Genomic DNA, 24,710 nt, shown 5'->3' on the forward strand with positions numbered 1-24,710 from the left:
ATTTCTAGGCTATTGTGAATAACAGTGCAATGAACATGGGGGTGGGGGTGAGATCCTGTTTTCAATTCCTTTGGATATAGACACAGAATTAAGGTATTTGCATCATATGGTTCTATCTTGAATCTTTTCAGGAACCTCCATATTGTTATCCATAGTGGCTGTACCACTCTACATACTCAGCTATTTATTAAGGAGTCTTTCTCTCACTCCCATTTCAAAGGACAACTTTGATGGTAAAGTAGCCTTCTTGGGCATTTCTTTTTTCTGCTCTTGAATATATCCTCCCTCTTTCTTGGCCTGCAGGGTCTTTGCTGACACATTTGCTGATAGCCTGCCGGGGATTACCTTGTGTGAGACTTTGTTGTTGTTGCTTTTAAAATCTTCTGTCTTTCGTTTTAGACATTTTATTATTACATGTCTTAAAAATTATCTTTCTTATTGAAATTCTGGGGTTACCTAATAGCTTCAGAACCTGGATATCCATATATCTCCCATGTTTAGGAAGTTTTCAGTATTTGCTTATATAAACTTTCTACCTCCTCTACTCCTCTCTTCTCCTTCTGAGACTCCAATGATCTATACATTATTTCTTTTGATGGTGATCCATAGGTTTTGCAGGATTTCTTCCTTCCTTTTTATTCTATTTTTATTTTGTTCCTCTGATTGGGTAATTTCATTTAATGTTTGTAGCTCACTGATTTTTCTGTATAGTCAAGTCTGCTGTGAAAGTTCTCTATTCGATTCTGTAGTTCAGTGTATCTTATTCTTCAGTTCTGAAATCTTTTCAGAACAATAAAAAAATGGTTTTGTTGTGGGGCAATACCTGGTTCTCCATTCCCTTGGGGCCAGTTACAGCAGATTTCCTGTATTCCTTTGGTGGTGTCATGTTTCTGAGTCTGTGTGATTGCTGTAGAGATGTGTAGGTGTGTCAGCACTTAAGAAGCAGTCACCTCTTCCCGATTTCATGGGCTGACTTTGGTAAGGAAAGTTTTTCACCTGTGGGTGGGGGCACATGGAGTCTGCTGTCACTGGAGTCTAGTGGTCCAGGGCACCAGGTGTGGGATATGTGGTACCACTAGGTGGGGGGGGGGGGGGAATGATGTGTCTTCAGCTCAGGCCACAGGGTGTCCAGGCTTGCACCGTGCACTGCAGCACCCCAAACTGGCAGCCAGAATTGCTCCTGGGCCCCTCTGAGGGTGGGACAGACTTAGGCGGTTGGTGTCTGACCCATGTGCAGCACCAGAGGCCAGGGGTGGCTGCAGGTGCAGTCCCAGGCTCAGTGGAGTGGGAGGAACTTAGGCAGCTGGCATCAGCTCATGAGAATACCTACGGGGTGAAAGCTGGCAAAACGTGCAAGGGGTCCATGGATCCCTGTGCTGGCTGTTGGCTTCCACAGTGATGAAACCGGATGTGTTTTCCCCAGAGCTGGTCTCTATAAAAAGCAATCACTCCCACTGTGTTTTATATAACAGTCCCCGCTTTTCTTTCTTGATCCTGGCTGGCTCTGGACAGCTCAGCTTTGTTGGTCTCGGTGGAGGGAAATGAAAGCACCTGTCACAAGGTTCCTCGAAATGCTGGACAGGGGAATTCTTTCCAGCTGGGAGCTCTTCCAGGGCTGGGCAATACCCACAACGCGATGGGATAACATAGGCAAAATGAAGCCAAATTCCTTCTCTTTTTGTGCAATTCCTCTCAGGTTTGGTTTTTTGTTCCACTGTGTTGCTAAAACTTCCTAAGTGGACTCAGTAGGTCTCCCAGAGCTGTTTATATCTGTGGATAGCTATCTATCCAATCGCTGATCATTGTGGGGGCCAGGGAGGCTGCGTTCTCTCATGTCACCATTTTTTGCAAATATAGCAATTTTAAAACTCACATTAGTTATCTCAGACCACTCTACCCTTATTAATACCAGATTTTAATTACAGATAGCTGAACACTTAAATCCAGGTTGACTGGCATTTACTAGCATTAATAAAATAGGAGAAAGAGAAAGAGAGAAAGAGAGGCATAACGATTTGAAAGTTTCTAGAATGAAAGAAATGCTAGGAGAAAAATGCAAAGTAAAAAATTTTCTATAAAATGAGAATACCTTCAGTGATATCTTAATCAGTAATGAAGTCTAAATCACAACTTAAAAGGTTATTACAGGTAAATTACAGGTTATTATTTTAATAAACTGGGTAGTTTAAAATATGTTGAAGATGATCCATGTTTTCAGAACTTAATATATTAACTAATAAGCAAACTGGAGAAAAATAATGCTTTCTAGTGATCAAAACCGAAAATTAAACAATACAAGAACACCGTGAAGACATTTCAATGAAAGGTATGGAAAACACTTCATTTTTACATAAAAATGAGGAATGGCACAGGAGAAATACCACCTTCAGTATCAAAATATACAGTCAGATACTATAATAACCTAACAGCACAAACTTTTTAAAGACATATTACTTTCAAACACAATAATAATACAGATATTTCTTCTTTACATCTAAGGCTTACGAGAGTTTGTATGACTGTAATAGCCATAGGGCTCCTGGAAGACAATAGAGAGTGGTATTGCTCTGTCTTTCACACTCTTTCACATTCCAGATACTATGAAGTTTTTTAAAGCATGTACCATTGTTGATCCCATGTAATTGAGTGTATAAGAATAAGTTGTAGGTATTAGTGTGCATATCCAATTAAACTGACCCAGACAGGTATGTACAGTGGTGTGATGTAACCTCATAGAATGGGCAAAGCGTTCCTGAAGATTTATAATTTACATTTGGAATCTGAACCTGTAACTTAAAGACTTAATAAGTACATAAATTGCAAATCAAATTTCAAACACAATATATAGTTAGTGATGACTTATTCCATAATGTTTCCTTTATTACTAAAATATTATTTTCATCCTTTCAATGAAAGAAAACTGTAATGTTACCTAACTTTCAGGGCTTTTGACTGATTCCTGCAAAATCTGATGTAGGACACAATAATTTTATTTCTTGGCAGAAATAAATAGTTGCTTTTCATAAGTAATTGCTTCTTTGGGAGATAATTACAGCTTTTTTGCATTATTAATAGCTTTGTTAGTACATCTATTACAAAATTAATTTTAAGAATGAGGCTTATTTTAGAATATTATAAATTTCAACAGTTTTTTTAAACTATTTGATAAAAGAGTGTAAGTTTAGTAGATGCATGTAGTACTTAAAAATTGTTTCAGAACATTCCATGGTATATATTAACTCTGTATTTCAACACATAGTTTGGGGTAAGTCCAAATGAAATATCTTCTGAATAAGTGCAAATCTTTTCAAATAGATTAAACTTAAGCCTGGCCAGTGATGCTCAGTAGTTAAGCGTCAACCCATGAACCAAGAGGTCACGGGTGTTATTCCCAGTCAGGGGACATGCCCAGGTTGTGGGCTCAATACCCAGTAGGGGGTCTGCAAGAGGCAGCCAATTGATGATGTTCCTCTCTCATCAATGTTTCTATCTCACTATCCCTTTCCCTTCCTCTCTTTCTAAAAATCAATAAAAACATATTAAAAAAAAAACTTTAGTACATGTACTTGGAAATCTATATAGTCTTTTCATCTAAATTTTTTTTACCCTAAATTTTCTTTTTCTTTTTTTTATTTATTTTTCTTTATTGATTAAGGCAGCTGTTCTCAACCTGTGGGTCGCGACCCTTTCACAGGGGTCGCCTAAGACCATCCTGCATGTCAGATATTTACATTACGATTCATAACAGTAGCAACATTACAGTTATGAAGTAGCAACGAAAATAATGTTATGGTTGGGTCACAACATGAGGAACTGTATTTAAAGGGCCAGAATGTTGAGAACCACTGGTTAAGGTATTACATATGTGTCCTTATCCAAGTCTATATAGTCTTACACTATAAAGAAGCTATAATATGCCCTGACCGGTTTGGCTCAGTGGATAGAGCTTCGGCCTGTGGACTCAAGGGTCCCGGGTTCGATTCCGGTCAAGGGCATGTACCTTAGTTGCGGGCACATCCTCAGTGGGGAGTGTGCAGGAGGCAGCTGATCGATGTTTCTCTCTCATCAATGTTTCTAGCTCTCTGTCCCTCTCCCTTCCTCTCTGGAGAAAATCAATAAAATATATTTTTTTAAAAAAGCTATAATAAAGAAGCTATAAAGCTGAGGAATATTCTGATCCTGTGGTCAAGATCATTTCATTTTATTAGTGGACATGATTATGCAAAAAGATGATGTAAAATTGAAAGGAATAAATAAGGCAAATAACTACCATGGCCATTCAAAGTAGGAGAACTTCATGTTCACCCGAGGTCATAAAGAAACTACTTCATCAAAAAAGTGACACCTGAACTAGGAAGAGGGGTTTTAAGTGTAGAGAAAGGAAGAATGTCATTTCAAGATTACTTATGATAAAAGAAAATGTATTATGTGTTCACTGTAAAGCCAAATTAACAGAGAATAAAATAATCTGATCATTATTTTACCTGCATACCATTATAATATATGCTTCAGGCTATTAGCCAAAACGACCTCAAAAGTTGAAAATATTTGGGGAGAGGGAGGAAATAGGGGAAAGAGAAATAAAGAAAGGCAGATGTCAATAGACAAATATAGGTATACTGTTATTTTAAAGTATTTAGCATGATTTATGCAAAATAATGAGAAATTTCTCTAAGCCATATCTATCATTTCTTTCCTTTAGGGTTATTAATTATTCTGAAATTTTAGAAGTCATTTATACGAAAGCATAATTTGGTCTACAACATGACAAAACTATACTGTGGCATTTTTTAAATAGAAGACACAATACATTTTCATTCTGTTTTGACAAATGTATGTGACATACAAGACATGTAGTGTTTAAGACTTTATGGGGGAAAAAACTTCCTTAAACATATAGAAACACTAAAACATAAACATGTTTTGTTAATGACATTTAATTTAATCTTTTTCTTTTTAATTAAATTTATTGGGGTGACAGACATCCTATATAATAAAAGGGTAATATGCAAATTGACCCTAATGGCGGAACGCCTGGTTCCTATGATGCGCACTGACCACCAGGGGGCAGATGCTCAACGTAGGAGCTGCCTCCTGGTGGTCAGTGTGCTTCCACAGGGGGAGGGCCGCTCAGCCAGAAGCCAGCTCATGGCTGACCAGCATTGTGTGCCCACCACTCAAAGTCAAATCTTCTTCTATCATCATATATTTGACCCCCCTTACTTTACTAAACATATTTTAATATAATATAATCTTTAAGTTTTATACAAATTTTCTCAAAGCTTCTAATCTCTTAATATAAACACAGATAATATGAACACTGATGTCATAGTTTTAATGCTAATTCCATCAAGTTTCTGAATATTGTATTTAAATCATAATTGTTAGACTTGAAATATAATGATGCTTGAAAAAAGTGCATTGAATGAGAAATACTGTGAGTCAAACTTTTCAATGTCTTATTTTGAAGTTGCAGCAAATATAACTTTAAAATGCTTTTTAAAAACTAGACTGAATATGCTTATTATGAATTATGTTCAGATAATTAAATTAATCTTGACAAGATGAGAATAATTTCCTTGGTTTTAAGGACCACAGGGGTCTATGTAGTACATTATTCTTTCCAAAATTGGAAAAAGTTTGAACAATATGAACCAGTTAACAAGTAATTTATCCCTTTCTCTGCAGGAGAGTCAATTCTTCTTTTCTTCTCTTTGTTTTCCATTTTTTTTTCCTCTGAAATCACATTTATTCTGGATTCTCAGAGAGAATAAGTGTGACATATTAAACACATTCTCATTTTGTAGTTGTATAATCCCTCTGTGTATGTGCTTTCAAAATTTTAATTACAAAGTACAAACAAACCTTAGGAGGGAAAAACAACATTTTTGAAATGCTGAAAATATAACTTGAATTCCTATTTGCAAAGAAATATATATTCATCTATTCAGCTATTATTTATTTAATATGTGTCCTGTGTGAAATGCTTGCTAGGAGGTAGAATACAAATCCTGTGGTCTATCCTAGGTAACAACAGTTGAAAGGAAGTATAGCAGCAGTTTGTGTTGGCTACAAAAACTGGTAATCAGATCAGTCAGAGGTCAGAATCAAGAGTGCACAGAGCTAACTGTGAAGATGGAAGTCAAACTAGGTGGACATCAAGGCAAGGAGTTTTACCAAAGGCCAAGTAGGCAGACAAAAACTATGAAAATCAAAAGAATAAAAAGGCAAAAGAAGTTAAATGCAGAGTCACAGCAACAAAGTGATCATGGTACTGAACAAAATTCTAAAACAATTCCAGCTTCTAGTACCAGCAATGCAGTAAGCAGCAAGGAAGGCTTTAATGACTGAGATGTGGGCAAATCCATATACAATATCTGTGAGCTTCATGATGTAGCTGTACTACTAGAGAAAACGTAGTGTCTGGAATTTTTTTAAAAGATATTTTTATTGATTTCAGAGAGGAAGAGGTAGAGAGAGAGAATCATTGATCGGCTGCCTCCTGCACGTCCCCAACTGGGGATCGAACTGTGACCTCCTGGCTCATAGGTATGACATTGAACCACTGAACACACTGGCCGGGCTACTGCCTGGAATTTAATGGGCTCTCAACAAATACTGATTTGATGAAAAAATAACAAATCAAAGGGCAGAATATCATTTATGAAATCTACCATAAGCTTTCTGCATATCTTTAGTATATTGTGTTTCTGATTTTTTGTTTAAAATTTTTCTTTATATATTGACCTCTTTTCTGGTGGTATGAAGAGTGCAATAAAAGTAGTGAACTTCTCTGTAAATATTTTTATACAAAAATAATTATAGTTAGCTTGAATAAGCCTATATAATTTTCAACTTGTTACTAAAATATGTCCCTCAAAGAGCAAGCTTATGCAAATCCCTGAGGCATGAAAGTATAAGGCTGTTAGGCTGCCTGAAACAGAAAGTGTGCTTCCTTAATGATAAATTCTAGCGTATGCTACATGCCATTTTGCAATAAAATGCTTTTGCAGTACACGTAGAACACAGCTCTTAGTTCTATTAACAACTGAACTGCAATACAGTGGAAAGTTTTGAACTGTATCTGGTAAACCCACAGCAATCTTTAGGCAGTAGATAAAGGCCAAATCTTAAAAAGTGCATTTATTTATGTTGGGAGTTATAACCTAAGTATAAGCTTTATCTCAATGAATGCATTTCATTTAAGATGACTGGTTTTTTAACAACAAAAAAAATGTCTTTATGCCCCAGAACTATACAGTTGTATAGGTTCCCTTTAGCTACCCAGTAATGGCTTCTTCTGTGATGACTTTCATGCTGTTAAGTGGACCATTAGTACTTGTGTCATTTCGTAACATCTTAATAAGAACAAACAAATAAGCTTTCAATCAGCACAGCACCATACTGCCTCCACTATTCCTTTTCTTTCTCTGTATTCATTTAGATTTTAAGCTCAATACAGTGAAACTTATTCTGGTAGCATTTTTAGATTCATCTAGACATGTTTTATTCCACAATTAACATATGAATATGTTAATATTTTAAAAACAAATAGCTAAATGAAGACCCAACAACATCCCCCACAGTCTTATCCACCCTGTCTCATCTAGGTAGTTGAGTCTAGTTAGAAAACATAACTAGTCAAGCTAGAATCACTAGTCCAGAGAAGACACAGGTTCTTTATCCATCAATTCAGTGCATGGCCAAAAACTCTTACCCATTCTGACCAACGTGTCCCTGAGAGTATACTGCTGGTTCTGAGGCGAATGGGCAGTAGGGGTGACTAGCTCAGGGGACTTCCATACATACCACTTCTCGAAAATGCAATGCAAAACACAGGCCCTGTTGCTGGAGCATCAATAACAAACCTACTATAAGGAAATACATAATGTGTTCATCTGTATAAGAATTGTCACAATGTGTAATAAGAATAATATCATTTCTGATGGATACAGACACTCTTAACTATATATACATGTTTTTACACTTCCTTTGCAGGATTGTTTACAAGACATGACATTGGCTTAAAAAATTACCCACAACTGCTGAGACATTTTGAGTACTATTTGTTGCTATTTCTAGCCGAGCATGATACCTGAAAAACACCACTTCAGAAGTATAGTTCTTCACAATGTCTTTCCCTTGCTTTGGAATCAACTAGAAAAGAATAAAGCTGGCACATCACTGGGGGTTGGAGTGTACACTGTCTGTGCGTGCCCTGTGTGTTCTCTGGCCCCTACACCTTCAGCCTGACTCCCGCCACCAGCATGGCACTGCCTGTTGGATTTCTTTCACGGCTGAAGGCCACCAGTGTGGGGAGTGATGCCTTCCAGGGAAAGAGCACTCAGCAAGTGGCTGAGGAGAGGTGGCATATAATAGCCCAGCTGCTCTCGCCACTTGTCCTGCACTGGCTCCCGGAGACCCCCCAGGACTAACAGACACTTTTTTGACTGCCTTCCCAGTTTTCCTCTTCTACCCCATGTTTCCGTCTCCTCTGATATAAACTACTGTGCCTTGAATCACTGTCTTTGAGAAGAACCCTAATTAAGACTTTTAAAAATTCTAATACACGTAATATCATATTTTATCTCAGACAACTGCAAGGTAAGACAAGCAGTATTAGACTCATTTTATAGAAAAACAGACAAACTTCCCCCAAATAATATACCTGGAAGAGGCAGAGCTTGGGAGAAACTCAACCTTGTTTTCTTTCCCTGTTTCTCTTTGCCTGAATACTTCAGAATAAAGGCAAAGAGTTTGCTCTTCACATAAACCTCTTCTAAGCATGTAAAATGGCACAGATTAAAAAATATTTACTAAGTATGTTAAAAAACACTATTACACCCAAACTATTTACATATCAGTCATATTTACTGATGACATTCAATATCCACAATCATTCTAAACATTAAACTATATATAGGTCACTGTGATCCTAAGCACTGGTTACTTCCATCTAAAAACACTTTTATAAAGTCATCCTGGGGTAAATATGCTAGATGAGATAATACCCTTGGCTGCAAAACATGTACAACAAAATTATGCTAAGGTTCTCTATAGCCCTGAACCAAGGTCTCTCCTCTTTAACACTCTGACACTTTGTGCCTGATGACCCTTTGTTGGGGGCTGACCTTTGCACGGCAGAGCATTTGGCAGTGCCCCTGGCCCTCCCATTTGCTCCCATAGTGGGTACTTGCCCCACAGCTGTGACACCTTGGGAAGGAGGGGGGTGGTTCATCCTTGGTTGCATAACGCGAGTTTTACAGCCCAAACATGCCTTCACTTCTTCCTGAAAGACAGCCAATCTACGAAGGCAGTAACTTTTAATGTGGCCTTGGAACAGAAACTATACCTACTTTGATATTTTACAAATGAAGAAGCGTTGCACGTAATGCCACAGGGTTCCAAAGTTAAACGTGTGGAAAAAATAACAGTGGCTGTGAATCTTACGTTTCTAAAACATGACTTAATGGTGTTACACAGAAAGAGCCCAGGTTTTTCATGCTTTAGCCCAACAGAAGACTCTCTGATCAGCCCGTGTTCCCTACTAGTAGCTCGATAGAGCCACGAAGGCATGAGGCAGGACACAAAAGGCTCTGGTAAGAAAAGGAAAAAAGAGAGATGCCATGCCTTGTTAAACGCAGACAGGGATTCATCAAAATGCAAAACAGGCAACAAAATTACAAAGTACAACTATTAAGCCCAAATGCCAAAGCACAGAACTCCATTAACATCCAGATCAATTGAAATGGACACTGGCACACCACTTTCGTGCTTATGAACTTTGAAGTTCACTTTAGGTTTTCACCAATTTGCCTACATGTAATCCTACTTCCTCTTGTGAGCGTCTATACTGCTGTGGTGATAATAAAAAATAAGTAGAAAAAGTAGTTTATGCATATAAATTTGATGTAGGTACATGGCTAATTTTTTAATCAAAATTAAAGCAGTCCTGACACTAAAAAAAGGAAAACCCAATATATACTGTATGTTATGTGCATGTACATGGCAGAGGTAGCAAATGAGAAGAGAAAGAACACAGATTCACATATACAACCCTTTCTTCCTAAACACTAATTTCTGGTTCCTATATGAACAGAATTGCAGTTCAGACTATGGATGCTTAGGAAGTGCACCTACCACTTGTCCATTGTGCGGGTTCTTATGAGCATAGGGAGGTCCACGGATATGATTCCACATCTGACCAGAAGTCATAGCAAAGACTATACACTGAAAGACAGGGTGCAATGTGTTTCCATTATGTAACAATCTGGCTCATTCTGTTCATATTATACAACTTATGCTATTTTACAAAATATAGGGGGGAAGTACAATGTGATAACATACCAGAGATACCATGGCCCAACCAGTCTTGTTATAGATGAACTCCAAGTTGTTCCTTCTTAAATAGAGCAAACCACCAACAAGCGACACTAACAGGGCCAAAGCGATGGTGCCAGAGTAGTTGGGTGGTCTGAAGACTCGAATCTGCAAAAATGCAATGAAAACTTTAAGTGAAAGGAAAATACCAATTTTTTCTCCTGACCACATTCTAAGTCCTTCCAATCGTCAATACAAACAATTTAGAAAGGGGACACCTCACTTTCAGACCTTGCACTAACATTCTTGTCACTCCTTACAAATCAAAAATATATACCTTGAAACATCATGACAATGTAAAAAGTCTTGCTCATTTTAGGTAACTACAGTTAAACATATGCAAAACTACCTTTGCATATTCAACCCAGATTAATTCTGTTCTGATTAATCCAGAGAACATGGGATCATCTGGCAAAGAGTAAAGGTGAGATGGGGGCATAATATTTGTATTATTTCAAATTGGGAACTTTTAAAAAGGCTTCTTAAAAACGGTTTTATTGAGAAATAATCCAAATAGCATACAATTCACTACTCAAACTGTACAATTCAGTTTAGCATATTTATTGATATATGCAATCATAAGTCAGAATCAGAAAATTACAATAATTTCAACAGGAAGTCCCATACCCTTTAGCATTTATTCCCTTTACCCTCCCCCCTCTAGCCCTAAGCAACCACTAGTATACTTTCTATCACTATAGATTTACCTATTCTGGACTTTCATATAATACAGTGGGGCCTTGACTTACGAGTTTAATTCGTTCTGTGACGGAGCTCGTAACTCAAATTACTCGTATGTCAAATCAAAAAGTGAACGAGTGAGACACGTGATGCTGGGCTGATGTTGTGGCGTTCACTGTGACATTTGCTGCGCCAACTAGCGGTGGGGTATCTGAAGCTGGCTCGTAACCCGAATTTTAGCTCGCAACTCAAAGCAAAACACCGGCCGAGAGATGGCTCATATCTCGAAAAACTCGTTAGTCAGGACACTCGTAAGTCAAGGCCCCACTGTATGTGGTCTTTTGTTATTGGTTTCTTTCCCTTAGCATAACGTTTTCAAGGATCACCCTTGTAGCATGTGCCCATACTTCATTTAAGGGTGAATACTCCATTGTATGCATATACCACATTTTATTCATTCATTAACCAGTTGACAGATATTATGGGTAATGCTGCTATAAACATTCTTGTACAATTTTTTGTGTGGGCATATGTTTACATTTTTCTTAGGTATATATGTAGGAGCGGAATTGCTGGGTCATGTGGTAACTATGTTTAATAGTTTGAGAAACTGTTTTCGAAAGTGGCTGTGCTATTTTGCATTCCCACTAGTGGTGTATGAGGGTTCCAATTCTCCACTTACCAACATTTATTATCTCAATGATTTAGCCACCTTTGTGGGGGTGAATGGGTATCTCATTGTGAGTTTGAATTGCAGTGCCCTGATGACAAGCCATCTTTTCATGTGCTTATTGGACATTTGTATACTTTCCTTGCAGAAATGTTTATTCAGATCCTTTACCCACTGTTTAAGTGATCTTTATGTTACTGAGTTGTAAGAGCCCTGTATAATAGATGTAAGTCCCATCTAAGAAAAATGATTTGCAAATATTTTCTTCCATTCTGTGGGCTGTCTTTTCACTTTCATGATTGTGCTTTAATGAACATCAAGACTATATTTTATAAGTAGACATAATTGGTATGAACTCATGATTTCACAGTATGTATAGGTCTTGGTTCTACTAACATTCACCACTAAAAGAAAACAAGGCTCTTAGGAGAAATGGCTAACTGAGTGCTGGGTAGAGTAGGTAGGCAGATGCAAGATGAGCCTGAATTAGATCAGCTGGAGGTATCACACTCCCTGACCTCAAATTTTACTACAAACCTACAATAATCAAAACAGCATAGTTTTGGCAGAAAAACAGAACAAGGAACAAAACTGGATAAACCCACACATACATGGACAAAAAAATGTTTTTTGATAATGGAGGCAAAAACATACAGTGAAGGAAAGCCACATGCAAAAGAATAAAACTAGAATGCTTACACCAAACTGAAAAATTAACTAAGACCTGCAACAATAAAACATATAGGAAAAAAAAAACATTGGTACTAAACTTACACACCTTGGTCTCAAAGGGGTTTTTGTGAACTTCAAAGCAAGGGAAGTAGAGGCAAAAATTCATGAATGGGACTAGATCAAATTTAAAAATCTCTGTACAGCAACAGAAACCATCAACTAAATAAGGCAACAAACCAAAAGGGAGAAGATATTTGCAAACGATATCTCCGATAAGAGTCTAATCTCTAAAATATATAAAGAACTCATTCAGCTCAACACCAAACAACCCATCCAATTAAACAATGCACAGAGGACCTGAACACACACTTTTCCCATGAAGACATATAGATATATGAAAAGATGCTTAACTTCAATAGCTACAAGGGAAAGAAAAATTAAAACCACAATGAGATACCACTTCACAGAATGACTGCTGGAATGACTATCCTCAAGACAAGAAGTGTTGGAAATGATGTAGAGAAAAGGGGCTGGTAGGAATGTAAGCTGGTGCAGCCTCTATGGAAAATAGTCCAGAGATTCCTAAAATAAGAATCAAGTTACCATATGACCCAGCAATCCCTCTTCTGGGTATCTACCTGAAAAAATTTGAAAACACTTTATCTATAGAGATATACATACCCATATTCATTGCAGCATTTTTCACAACAGCAAAGCCATGGAAATAACCTAAGTGTCCTGCAACTGATGACTGGATGTGGTACATTTATAAATGGAGCACTATTCAGTCATAGAAAGGATTAAATAATGCCATTTGCAACAAACAGATGGATCTTGCGTATATTATGCCAAGTATGTCAGGTGGAAAAGGATTTTATTCATATGTGGGATATAAAATAAAGGAACAAACTCATGACACAGACAATAGCATGGTGGTTCCCAGAAGGGAAGGGTCATACATAAGATGACAGAGGAGACTAGATTTTGGATGGTGTGCACACAATGCAATATACAAGTGATGTATTATAAAACTGTATGCCTGCAACTTATACAGTGATTTCCTCTTTTAAAAAAATGTTTATGGCTAAGTAGTTTCTCAGTGGTAGCCAACCCATGGTCTGCCGACCACTGGTGGTCCCTGAGGTCCGAAAGATTGGCGACTGCAGGTTTAAATCATCCTCGATTATTTCCTTAAGGTAAATGACATAAAATAAAGATATGATGTAGAATAGTTACACCACCTTACAGTGCCAAGAACAGTTTATGTGTGGCATTTTCTCACATGGTTCATGAAAAGAAGGTGTTATCGCCTTTGTACCTGCCCAAATAATAAAAATTATACATCTAGCTTTTTAATTAGAAATTGATTATTAATACCACTGAGTAATATTCAGTATATTTTTTTAGCCTCTGAAATTACTTTTTGCCTCACATACAGTTTAATAGTTCTTAAATGATTTTTAGAATAATGATATTTTAAATTCACCTAATTTATAGCTTATAGCTATCAGATAGTTTTCTCTAAGTAAAGAAAAATGCTGCATAGGGAAATGTTAAAAATCCTGTGGCCTTATTACAATGCCCTAACAAACCAAACTAATTAGCCTATTATTTAAAACTGTGGAGGAGAAATACATACATGAACATCCGTTCTGTCAGCAATCCACTTTGCGAGCTGTTCAGCTGCAAATCCGATTCTTTGAAGGTCAAAAGTATCAGCTCTCTTGGGTCTGCCCTTTGGAGGGAAATGCATGAATGTAGGAGCAGAGTTCATGTTGAGCTATAAGACAGAAAATAAAATTAAATGTAACATCTTTATATAGCGTTCATCTAACAGCTCATGTTTTTTCCTCCATGAGTTTTGGAAAGATAGCATTTATTCGAAAACCCAGTGGCTTTCCAGAACTTAATTACTGTTTTATTCACCTTAATGCACTCCTGAGTAAAAAGAACTTATAAATTAGGCTGTGTGCTGAACCTCCACATTCAACAGGCATCATTCATATTTTATCAGCTATTTCATTCTTTTCCTACCTTAAATTCTATAATTAGAGTAAAATATGAAGTAATTCAAAGTGTAAAATAGAAATATTGCAATTTGGCAGTGCATGGACTATTCGACTTGAGCAAAAGTACTGGCATTTGATGAACAATATAAATATACTAGAGGCCTGGTGCATGGCCTGGCCTACGGGGATTGGACCGAAACCAGCTCTCCAACATTTCCTGAGGGATCCTGGATTGCAAGAGGGCAGTTCTCAGGTGATGCACCCCGGAATCGGGCTTCCTCCTCTCTGGTTCCAGGCGCTTCACCTGAGAACCAGAGCTGCCAAGTCACCGCAGCTCAGCAGCTCCTGCCCCCTGGTGGTCACTGCCCATTATAGCTACTGGTCGGATGATCACTTAGGCTTTATATATATAGATTATGGAATTAATTTCAAACAAATTATAAGTAGATTGACTCTCTATTAAAAAATGCTGATGACTGTCACAGAAACCAACATTTTTGCTCTAAACAATCTGAGTTTACCAGACAAGCAGAAATCCACAATGATAGTCTTTAACTTCTCTATTAATTCAACTGTCTTAAAAATGGTTATATCTCATTATTTTCTAAAGGCAATTTCTATTTGAAAAGTGTACTGAGTAAGATACTAGTACAGTATAAATGGTGCTTATTAACAATAAAATATCTAAAAACAAATATTAGATGAATTTGCATTGAGGAACAAACTGCAAAAATATATACAGATTAAATTCTTGCTGCCCAGGAATTATGAAAAATGTCACAAAATAAAAGCCAAGGGATTTTGGGCCATGACTTGAACTGTAGATCAGCATTGCCCATAGACCACGGTTCACACTGAGGTAAAGAGCCAGCAGTGGGATGCACGTTGTGGACATTTAATGTCTGTTAAGTGGAACAAAACACAGTCACAGGTTCCTTTCTTCCCTGTTTTCTCCCACTCCTGACTGTGTTCACGTGTGTTTCCCTGACAGAGAGATGCACAAAAGATAGCTACAGCCAACATGGAAATACACGTGGAAATATACGATTTCAAGGAAGAAATTCCTGGCAGTGGAACAATCACAAAACCCAAGCTAAGGCTTAACATCCTAGAATTTCAGAGTTAAAAACAAATCATATAATTCAAAGTTTTCATCTTAATTAAAATGTACAAATTCCCCAATGCTACAATAAAACAGGTTACAACACAGACCTGATTTCTAGTGCAGAGCTCCTCCTAACACACCGTATTCATACTCCATGGCCTGTTGTCAGGCACTTAGCCCAGCTATTGCACGGGAATCACATATAACTGAAGTTACTTGCCCAGCAAGTCCCCGTCGTGCCAAGAATTGCCAAATTTCTGCGCTTGTTATTAATATTGTATTCCAACACCACAATACTGCTGACAGTGCTTTAAAGCATCAGTTTAGAGAAAGTACTTCAACAAAATGTAACTCAATAATCGATGAGAAAAAGAAACATAAGCATTAAAAATCTTTCAGTGGTTCTCATGTCAAACAAAATATATAATTCTGTTTTTGTGTGGATTATAATTACCCATAAAAATCATTAACTGCTATAACTTTTATGCATTTCTGCATTTAAACATGAAAACTCATTGCTAAGCCAGGGGCTAGGTTTTGGAAAAGACAAAGCGGTTCCATATTCGTAATTCTGCTGAATCAAAATTAGCCTCAGGAAATTTTGCAATTTAAAACAATCTTGACTTCAGCTCTCATATCTATGCCAAACTTAAAGTGTAAAGCATATAATATAAAAGATTTCAATGATTATCTCTAACCACACAGCCATCTGGTTATATACTGGCAGCCTATAGTCAGTACCAGCACAAAAATCGGCTGACTTGGTCTCACAGTTTTGTTTAATCTGAATTAGCTGCCAATATTTTAAAGATAGAGAGACTGTATTTGGATCTCGTCTTGAAAACCACATCTAGATGTGGCTTGCATTTCTTCAGTCCTGGAGCTGGGCTGTGTCTCCTCCGTTTGCTGCAGTCCCCACCCACAACACACTCTTTCCTCAACACTGAGCCCAAGAATCAGCTGCTTGGCCTGTAGCTGATTTTATTTCTTACAGTAGTTAGAACAGTGAAATATCCGGCTCCATTAAAGATCTATTTTTTTAAAAGACCAAGAAAGACTGTTGAAATAAATACAGGAGAGAGCATATTTACTCGTGCAAGTGAAGAACTAATGTGTTAAATATGCTAAGTATGTACATAAACAAAGATACCATAACAAAATGACACTAACCCAACCTACTCTCTTTGCTTAGTTTACAGCCTGTCCAGGACAGACATTTGGGCTTGAAGCTTTTGCTCTGGCAGTTAGATTAGGCCTGGATGACTATTGCCTATATATGGTAGAGAGGAGTCATGAATATAATGAAGAGCACTTCCATCTGACGACCTCTCAGAACAATTAGGAGATTCTATAGAGACCTATAAATTACAGGGAAGAATATTTGGCTCTTACAGTATTGTAATTTGCCTTTATAAGGAAATTCATTGCTCAATATTTGATTGAATATATGAACAAAAATAAATATCTGCAAAATAAGCTTACGGAGAAAGAAATAAGTAAAGAATACTAAAGAAAGATCAAGGCAAAAGAGGAAATTTATCTTATTCAACTAGAAACTGGCAAAGATGAATAATTAATTAATCAACCTCGGAGCAAATAAGCAAAAAAAGTCACTAATGACCCTTTACAGTAGTGAACTAGACTCCTTACAAAACTAAATGCTGTCCCATGACCTGGCAAAGCATTATGCCGGTGTGTCATATGTAAATATATGACAATAAATATTGAGGAAAATAAATATGAAGAAAATAAAATAGACCAAGATACCCAAACTAATCAATGCCTGGCACTGCAAAAAGTTTTACATTTGAAAGGCACCGATCAAGCAGTGATAAACATAAAGCATTAATAACTGCAGGGTAAGAGGAACTCTGGGAACGAGTTCAGCACTTAAATTCTAGCTCCATATGACACTAGCTTTATAACCTCCAACAAGTGACTGCACCTTGCCATACCGTAAGTTCCTGATCTGTGAAATACAGCTAACAATACCTTTCTCAGTGGGTCATTGGGAAGCTAAATGAAAGAATATATGTGAAGCACTAAAAAGAGTCCTTGGGAACATAAGTACTCGATGTTAGCAATGACAATGACACAAATTGATGACAACTAGCATACTTATACCACAATTCTGTGCCTTGCTCTATGGAGAAGACTGGATGACAACCTATTAGTCTGCTCAGGTTGCTGTAACACACAGAGATGGGGTGGCCTAAATAACAGAAGCATATTTCCTCACAGTTCTGAAGGCTGAAAGTCTAAGATCGAGGCTCCAGGAAGGTTTGTTGCTAGTCAGACCTGTCTTCCTGGTTGGAAGATGGTCACCTTCTTTATGTCCTCACGTGGCTTTATCTCTGTGCACATATACTCCTCGTGTCTTCCTCACAACCAGGTCCAGGAAGTGGTGTCCTCCTTAGACACCAGTTTAAGGAGGTAATTAGGGTTAAATGAGGACCTACTGGATTAGGGTCCCATCTTTATGACCTCTTTTTATGTTTAATTTCCTCTGTAAGGTCCCTGTCTCCAAAAAATGGTCACATTGGGGTTAGGGCTTCAACATATGAATTTGGGAGAGACACTACTCGGTCTACTTTTCAAAAAATATTTAATATTTTGTATATAAAACTATCTGCCATATGGAAAGAAGTAAAGATTAAAACATTGAATTTTAGATAAAATTTCATACTTTTATGCACAATATTACCTTAAACTACATACAATTAAATATCAAAATAAGGTCAATGCATGTAAACTGCCATTGTATGCTGACAAAACCCATTTCCTCCACAATCCAAAAGTTAAAATGCGTTTACCATACTTGCTAATGGCAAACACTACTCAAAGATAAAAATAACATCAGCTGTATTTTAATCCCAACAAACAATTCATTATAACTGCTACTGTATTTATTAACTTACTTAATAAATGGTATGTTTATCGGGCAAACAAAACGTATCAACCATAACCGACTCTATTAAAGATGTTAGCAAACGAAAATAAAACTTTTACCTGTTGAAAAACATCCGTCCCCTCATCATAGTCCACCATACTGAAGAAGAGTTTGTTACAGAAAGCAGATGAATAGCGCCAGGAATTAGCCAGGATTTGATACTCTTCATTAGCTTGCCTGATAAGAACAGCGGAGCAGAGCAGAAACATCAGTATTCAAGCACTAACAAAGCTGTTAATAAAACAGGCAATTCTAGGAAAAGAGGTGGCCAGTTTTTGTATGAAAAGCAAGCTAAAACTGTATTTTATATTTTTAATTGGTCGTAGAAAATAAAAGGGTGAAATATTCCATGATGTGAAAAATTACATAAAATTCAAATTTTATTGTTCACTAATAAAGGTTTACTGCTGTAGAGCCACATGAGTCATGGACATATTTTTTTCTGGCTGCTGGAGTATAATAATTGTAACCAAAACCGCGTGGCCAAAGCTCATCCTGCACTTTCAAAAACAAGTTTAACAACTCTTACTCTAGACGTCTAGAGAGTAAAATCATTTTGTGGCATCTCCTATATATATTTAAATTTTCTGATAACTTTTAGTAAAAGGCATAAAGCTATTTTTAAGAATATTTTCAATTCACTTTAACAGAAAAACAATAAACATGAGAACACTTTAAAACTGTAAACAGTTACACTACACCTTTTTATATCCCATTTATCTAAAAATGCATTTACATTCAAACCTAAAAGTAATAAATAAAAAAAGGCACAAAGAAGCCAATGACACAAACAAGCCTCCTCTAAGAGCATATTTACTTCTATTTTCAATTAATTTCTATTGGACATTTTGTTGATTTTCCAGATAATAAAGCTCTATATTTAGGTGTAGGGATGGAAACTGAAATGGTGTTGGAAGGATGTAAGCATAGTCATTGAATAAAAAGACAGTAAGTGATTGCTAAAATGTTAATAAAAAGAGTTCTTCTTCCATACAGTAGTAGCTGATTTCTCAGAGGAGTTTTGGGGAGTCCCTCTCCTAAAAATGGAAGTAAAGAAATAAAAAAGTATACTTTCACAATAACAACAAGCCTTCAAATAACAGTCAGCAGCAGATAAGAGATTTCAAAAATATCTGGAAACAAGTTAATGTACTAGTAAAAGTCTGATGGAGAAAGCCACTCTCCAAGGACACTGAGCTGCATGACCACGCTAGGAAAATACTGGATCAGAAGCAGCAGAGACAGGGGCTGAGGTGTCATCTGGATAATTAACAAGCTAGCCTGTAGACTATTTCATGGATGCTGGTAGAACACATGAGACTCCTGGGTCAGAGACAAAGGACGTTATTACTTCATGTTATTTGCATCAATTCCCTGTCCCCCCATGCCTCACAGAGTGACACAAAAGGATATTTGTGGATGCCTGCACACACAAAAGACAGTGTTACCTGAGAGAAAGGCTGAGTTTGAGGGACTTACTGTTTTTATAGCGAGTGATAACAGGGGAGACATGAGCTCACTCCTTAAGGCTTGTCTCTGCACACACAACACTTTGAATTATTGGTCTATGCAGTGAGAACATGCAAGGATGCTGGGGCCCACTGCAGACTGCTTCTCCCAAATGTAGCCACACACACAAAGAACAACATAATGTAAAGAGGGAACAAAGAAAATAAGAGAGTACTTACAAATTTTAAATATGACTGTTCAACCTAAATACCAATATCAGAAGGTGGAGATCAGTAAAATTCACAGAACAAAAAGTGACACAGGTGGACTCTATTGAGGGTAGGGAGAGGAAGGGACCTAGAGATTTAATCCAATAAAGACAATTTTCAAGCAGAAAGAGGCCGAGAGTGAAAAGAGGGACAAATTAAAGGGAATATTTCTGGAGACATAACACAATTCAAGGAGACTAAGTCTTCAAATTAAAATTATTTCCCAGGTTACTAAGAAACCTGGTCTAAGAAAAGACCAACACCTATATATATTATGACATTTCAGAACATTATGGATAAAAAAGAAGATTCTAAAAGTTTTCAAAATAAAACATATGTAACAAAGGCTACCAAGGAGAATGGGATTGGACTGGTTATTAGCCACACTAGATAACAGGACAATTCCTTCAAAGTTCTGAGGGCATGTTTTTTTTCAATTTTAAATTCTATATCAAAATAATTAAGCTTGAAATAAATATGTTCTAAGGAATCTAAGAAATGTGAGATCACCTTAGCATATAATTGATAAAAAGGTAACATGAATAAAAAGAAAAGAAGAAAGCCTGAGACTATGTCAGAAGCTCTAAAAGGTAGGGAATAGAGCAGCTAGAAGTATGGTCAGGTAGGAAGAGTGGAAGATATATAAGAAGGCTCTGAAGTACAAATTAGAACAGGCCTTTACTTGGCCTTCAAGATGAAGAGAATAGATTCTAAGCAATCATTAGAATCAGAAAGAGCTGGAAGATACTAAGACTACAGTAAGACAGTTGGCCCCACAACAAGAAAAACAACAGTGGAATGAACATAAAAGGTAAGATCTAAATGTAATGCAAATTAAAATGTATCATAATTTTGATTAACTGATGAAAAAAGGTTATTTTGAACAATTTCTTTTCAGTGGAACAGGGGACATAAACAATGGTGCTGTAGAAAAGGAACCCTAATCATAACCTACTACTTTGCAGACAATGCTATTTTTGTACAAATAATATAAATGCTGCCTATTACCTTTTAACTTTCTAAATAAACCTATACACAGAGTACAGACATAATTACAGTTACAGTACAGAAAGTAAATGCTATCAACTATGACAACATGTAAATACAATTATCACAACTTGGTAGATAAAAGGGAAGAAGGGGAGGTGATGGGAAAGGGTGCACCTGCTAATCTTCATGTTATGAAGGAATCAAGACATATCACTTATAGTTAATGGACAAGAAAGGAAGAATATAATAGTAAAAAAAATAAAAAGCTACAAAAATGATAAGGGATGAAATGAGTTAAATCCTCACCCATCACAGCAAGAAATGTAAAGATCAAGTCTTTGCAGGAAATTAATATGAGTATTATGAAATACTGTTATAAGAATAACTTTTAGAGATATGAAATAAATCACCAGAAGGAAATACAAAGGGATACTAGTGATTGCCTGTGGCCAAGACTGCAGATGAGCACAAGGGCTAGGGAATGTAGTTGTTCATTGTAGGCCCTTTTTCCATTAAAAGGAGCACATAGTAATTCTGTGATTAAAATATATATTTAAAATGGCTACATATGAACAGGGCTATAATCTGAGGTCATTTACCTTAAGGGCATCATTTTATTAGAGCATAGTCTAAAAATTGACCATTGTAATGATTAGCTTAGGACTACATTGTAATCAGTAGGCAGAAAATTATATAGTATATTTTTAGAATATGTAGAATGAAAATAGTTACAAACTTTTAAAGTTTCGGTTGTTAAATAAGATTTAATTGTAATTCACTGAAAAAGCATTTATTGAGCAGAAAGTGAGCTAATCTTCAAGGTCTGCTCTCAAAGAGTTGTTTTTTTTTTTAGCGGGAACACATAATAAACAACCAAAATAAAATACATACAAATAATTAAAAGCTAAAATATCCACTGAGGAGAAAATGCAGTGAATGATATTACAGGAAATAAGGAGGACCTACTTACATGGTATGGTCATAAAAGTTTGCTCACATGAAGTGACAGTAAAGCTCAAATCCCAAGGACTGAAAGCTAGAGAATGGACAGTTCAGAGAGCAGGAACTAAGCCCAGAAGCCTGCAGAGGGAAAGCACTTCAGATGCGGGCAACTGATGCTGGGTACGAATGAGAACACCTCCTTCTACTGGAGGAATGCACAGCCTACAGTCTCTCTCACTCCACATAAAACAGGGCCTCCCTCCTCTTCCAACACTAAAATAAAAATGAGCTAAAAGCAACAGGTGCCCTAAAATCTGATCTGATTTTTGTGTCACATGGAATACATACAATATTACTGGTAAGTACTCATCACAGATTTTCAAAGAAAAAATGTATAATAACCATACAGTGACTTGACCCTGACAATGGAGTAGGTCTGAGCCTCTTTGCACACTAATAAACCTTTAAGAGACCAATGCTACCTTAAAAAAATCATCAGAAGAATGGAATTATAGTAAAAAACTATATAATTTTACACCAAAATAATTTTTCTTTTAAAATATAACTTAGGGAAATAGCAAATCAGCAAAAAAAAAAATGGCATTTTTATGATATTCTAAGAAACGAAAATGCTTTGTTCTGAAAAAATACGCAGGGAGAATCAAATTTTAGTATTCAATATCTATGTATAGTATCTAATGGAATTACATAAAACAGAGATAATGTTCAATTTCTTTTCCTCATAAGGTCTGAACCTAACACAGACCTACTAGACTCTACTAAGCATACATTCATTCACTCGTTAATTCAGTCCACAAATACACAGGAGTGCCAACAACCTGTCAGCTGATGCAGGAGTGAATAGTGTATACAAGGTCCCTGATCTCAGGGAGAAAAAAATGCCAGTGAGAAAAGGAAACACAAAATTTCAGATAGTCCCAAGTACTCTGAGGAAAATAATAAAATGTGATAAGGAATATTGATGAGTCAAAGAGAATGACTTCATTTTGCCTTCAAACTCTGTATCATCCACTTTTCCAGCTTGACTTCTCAATGATCAATCTATCATCTGTTCGAAAATCCTGAAAGTGTCCCAAGGCCTGCATCATAAAGACAACAGGCAGAGGAGAAGACAAGATCCTCCGTCCCCGGGGCACAGCTCACGTCTACTATCTAGGTCTCTATGAACATACCATACTCAAAGGGCCTCTCTGCTGTATGACATCCCATGCTCATTCTTTAAGAATTAAATCCTTTGTTTGGAACGCCCTCACTTCTTTCAAAAGCTGCCTCTCCCTCAGAAGTCATTCCCATCTCTACTCCTACCATATTTGTTCAGGTAACTATCTGAAATGAAAATTCTCTGTTACTGTGCAGTGCTACTTATTTTAAGTATATATCTGTATCATATTATGCATATTATGTTTACATATTGACTGTTCAATGGCTGGGACCCAGTAAAGAACAGGCATTTAATAAAGGTTTGAGGATGGTGATGGTGAATAATATCCTTTCCTAAATAGTCAATGTAACATTTATACCCTAAAGCTAATGAATCATTAGAGACTCTGAACTCTGGAGAGTCTGACTAAAGTCCACTTAGTCGGATTTAAGTCCCACAATAATGTCTCTTGTAAAACTAATTTGCTTTACTTTATTGGTGGTCTTAGGGAGAAAAAAATAAACACTTTAAATCTATGTACCATCATAAATAAATGCTCTTTGTCAAGACCAGTGGTCATGACTTAAAAGGTTGTAATGGCTATCAATCATGTTCTTCATGTCAATGTCATATGCAAATACAGAATCTAGATCTTAATTATCAGTGCTATTTATTCAGCATTTTAATATATGCTGCAATAATAAAGAAGTATATCTCAGGTTCCCACCTGTAAGAAGCTTGTTATAGAAAGGAATAGACACACACTAATACATAAATATGATACAGATATTTTAAAAGGTTGCAAATCAGAGGTGCTATGTGAAATATAGAGGAGGACTTGGGCAGTTGGACAAGGTGAATATAAAATGTAAAACTACTCAAAAGAATGGAGGGACTAAAATGATAAGAAAGAACAGAAAGAATACTAAGGTAACAGAATTAGTGTAAACAAAGACTGCCACGTCTGAAATATGTATTAGTGTTCACTGTTAGAAAATAAAAGACGGGAAGCTCTCTTCTGGTGGAGAGATAAATAGGACCTTGCCTTATTCTGTAAACAGTGAACAATGAGGAGTGCTTTGAATGAAGGGGATTATGCAAAATGCTAATGAGGAAAGCTGTATCTGGCAACAGTGTGTATAATGTATTGGAGGAAGAGAAAATAAATGTTTGGAAACCACTCAGAATCCTATACAATAAAAGGCTAATATGCAAATTGTCCCCTTGACCTGGAGTTCAACCAGGAGATAGGGCCAGCCAACCAACCCCCCGGGCTCCTCCCCCTGGCCAGCCAGGTGGGCCAGACCCCACTGAGCCTCTAGTGTTATTATAAGGGTCTAATTGGGAAAACATATGAAGCTATTTAAATAAACTACAAATGAAGATATGACCTATTTCTTACATATTCTCCTTTAGAAACTAGAGCACCAA

The 24,710-nt window shown here is 36.7% G+C and overlaps 1 protein-coding gene across 1 annotated transcript in view; it reads right to left on the minus strand.

Annotated features, from left to right (window-relative positions):
* TUSC3 (tumor suppressor candidate 3) overlaps positions 1–24,710 on the minus strand; it is a 112,648-nt gene that overhangs the window by 36,569 nt on the left and 51,369 nt on the right. The window contains exons 3-6 of the mRNA XM_081084238.1: positions 18,527–18,644; positions 14,043–14,183; positions 10,348–10,488; positions 10,141–10,230 (exon numbers count right to left, since the gene is read on the minus strand). Of these exons, the coding sequence (XP_080940364.1) occupies positions 10,141–10,230; positions 10,348–10,488; positions 14,043–14,183; positions 18,527–18,644 (490 nt within the window). The remainder of the gene's footprint in view (positions 1–10,140; positions 10,231–10,347; positions 10,489–14,042; positions 14,184–18,526; positions 18,645–24,710) is intronic.

This window comes from Myotis nattereri, assembly GCF_964212035.1.
Source record: "Myotis nattereri genome assembly, chromosome: 2".
Lineage (NCBI taxonomy): Eukaryota > Metazoa > Chordata > Mammalia > Chiroptera > Vespertilionidae > Myotis > Myotis nattereri.